Source organism: Camelina sativa, chromosome 3 (genome assembly GCF_000633955.1).
Source record: "Camelina sativa cultivar DH55 chromosome 3, Cs, whole genome shotgun sequence".
NCBI classification, from domain to species: Eukaryota; Viridiplantae; Streptophyta; class Magnoliopsida; order Brassicales; family Brassicaceae; genus Camelina; species Camelina sativa.
The window spans coordinates 1855323-1858174 of NC_025687.1; the positions used below are offsets into that span (position 1 = coordinate 1855323).

General features: G+C 39.0%; 1 protein-coding gene across 1 annotated transcript in view; it reads right to left on the minus strand.

The window, feature by feature from the left end:
- LOC104762544 (chromosome transmission fidelity protein 18 homolog) overlaps window positions 1-2260 on the minus strand; it is an 8984-nt gene extending 6724 nt beyond the window's left edge. Inside the window, exons 1-7 of the mRNA XM_010485871.2 lie at window positions 1777-2260; window positions 1563-1696; window positions 1082-1281; window positions 695-967; window positions 489-575; window positions 178-279; window positions 11-76 (exon numbers count right to left, since the gene is read on the minus strand). Coding sequence (XP_010484173.1) covers window positions 11-76; window positions 178-279; window positions 489-575; window positions 695-967; window positions 1082-1281; window positions 1563-1696; window positions 1777-2192 — 1278 coding nt within the window. The 5' untranslated portion in view covers window positions 2193-2260. The remainder of the gene's footprint in view (window positions 1-10; window positions 77-177; window positions 280-488; window positions 576-694; window positions 968-1081; window positions 1282-1562; window positions 1697-1776) is intronic.

Consider the following 2852-nt stretch of genomic DNA (forward strand, 5'->3'; position numbering starts at 1 on the left):
ATATACATACCATCTTTAGAATAACATCAACTGCTCCTTTTCCATCACCAAGAGCTCCATCTATCTCATCAATCACCTACATAAATGATTGTCAGTCTCTTCCACTCCAAAAGACATTGAATAATACTTTCAAACATGATGAAAAGAGGTAAGTGAACAAAGAGTAGGTAAGCATACCAAACATTTAGGTCTAGAATCAGCTGAAACAGAGTTCATCTGAACTACATCAAGAATTCTCGTTTCAATGGCTGATGCTGATCGCTCGTCACTAGCATTGATCTGCAAAACAACACAAGTTGGATTAACCTAAAATAAAGAATAGAAGAATAAGAAACCTGCACATACAGAAGCATTGGTAGCATGGAAATTAATCAATGTCATGCATGCAAAACCATAAGAAGAATTAAACTGCGAGATACGTCCCGCTTATTCTAATGGTCGAGAATTTAACTAGAGAAAATAACGAATTCAGATTTCAACAAGAATACCTCAACAACGCGATATCCACAATGCTTAGCTGCAATGTGAGCAAGCGTAGTTTTTCCAAGTCCTGGGGCACCACAAAGCAGAAGAATCTACAGCAACAGTGAAATTATATTTTTACTACCGGTGCATACTGATGCTTATAATACAAGACAACCACAATCAGCTTATATAAAAATAAACTTGGAGTCTATATCAGTCTATCGCTCACCTTTTGCTCTGGGGGACCAGTAAGTTTTAACTTCTTGTTACACAAGTCTATATTATCTGTTGTGTTGCTATTGCTCACGTCAGCATTTTTCGGATATCCAACACTTTCCTTACTCCATCTATTGAACTGTTTTTTCCGTGTAAAAGATGAATCCGACTTTTTATGATGACTTGGCGTAGAATGTCGTTTCAAAGCTGACAATACTTCCTCTGTCGTGCTTCTAATTTCAGATCCAAAAACAGAAGCATCCCACTGCTTAAGCCATAAGAGGACCTACAAATAAAATCAATAATGGTCAACTACAAGAACCGATAAGACGCTGTCTAAAATCACTGAATCTTCATTCATCTAATTGACCAGAATCATCACCAAGAAACGAAAAAATACCTCTCGATTGGTCTGCTCATCACTGAGAAGCTCAGTAAATGAGCAAGGAGAATATTTTTCCACCCAGAGTTTCTCATGCATTACAGATGTTTCTGCAGAAATGGTTTCATTCTGATCTTCGGAACTAGTTTGCAAGGCCTTGTAAAATGCCTCCTTCTCTGATTGCTGCAAAAGAACACTGATTGAATCTTTAATAAGACCTGCAAAACAGTAATGAATGATACAAGTTACCTACCGAGAAAATTAGAGATATTGTCAGAAGATTGTATGCTACTTCAAGAATTGAATTTTGTACGGAAACCTTGTCCACAGCGTAGTAGCAGCATACATACACAGGTTAGACCATCAAAACAACATGTTCTAAAGCTAAACTGATCTCAAATTTATGAAAGAAATACCAGAAACGAATAGACCAAGCAAGAAATAGATAGTACACAGATCTACTACAACAATTCTGATGGCTTAAATGAAAACTTGGTACCATTAGACTTGGCTTTCACATCCAATTTCTTCACTTCTTCGTCTCCCAAAGCCCGACAGAGTTTGGCATAAACCCTCTCTCCTCCGTCAGGTGCTGTGATCGGAAAGCACTCCCCGTCTATCTCAGAAGCGTATCTGCAAACCCCAATAACAAGATTACTAAAAACGAAATAAAAATTTCCGACCTCAGTATGTCTCGTGAACAGTAGAGTAACCTGGACAAAATAGTCTCCTTGGGAATGACCTCTTCTTCTTGTTCCTCCTCCATAACGTGAACAACTTCCTTAACCGGCGAGAACCGTAACCAATCCTCGTCTTCAATTTCAACCCGGTTATTATCAATTTTGCTTCTCTTGTCAGAAGCTGGAGAGACTTCGTCGAGATTGACAATCGGATCGGAGATTAAACTCCTGGGTCGTTTAACACCGTTGATATTAATGGATTCCGATTGACGGACATGAGGCTCTTTCTGCGCGACGCGTTCTTCTTCTTCTTTTTCTTCATCGCCGTCGATTGGGTAAGGATACGGCGGCTCCTCGAAGTTTAGGTAGTCATCGTCTTCTTCTTCATAGTAATTAGAGTTGGCTTCGAGTAGCTCAAGCTCCTCCGGCAATGGTATATCGAATTCCATTCTCTGGTATGATCGGAATGTTGTTGGGAGTGGTGCTCCGTCAACATTAGTGAAAATCGGAATCTGGTGTGAGGTTGAGCGGGAACAATAGACAGTTTTAGCGGGAAAGCGGTGGCAGCAGGATCTCAAATTAGGTTTTCAGCCCATTAAATACTCGGCCCACTCTAAAATAGCCCATATGTATTGTTGTATTTGTACCACTATGCCTACATGATATTTGGTTGTTTCTAAATTTTTGCTAGTGATCACAGTTTGCTCCTTCAAGTTCAAGATTACTCGGGCGTTTTGCGAAGTTTTGTACAAACAACCTCGGAGGTGGTAAAAAATGGTATGCTTTTAAGTATAAATATACTGCCATATCACTAACGATATGTAGGCAGTGCCACTACTCTCATATAAATTTGAAGTTACCTCCTCACAAGTCACATCACGTCGTGTAATCGTCAATATCATCAAAATTATTAACATCAGTTCATTACTATCATCACCACAAAGCAATCTTCAGTCAACAAAATCATTTAATACTTTCCGATCTCTTGTCAAATACTGACTGGTTCGCAAGGGATCAATGTCATCAGATGCAAGCAATATAGCAAATGAGTAGCATACATATATGTCTATCTATACAAAACCAATTCAAGCAGAAACATTAGAATGAGG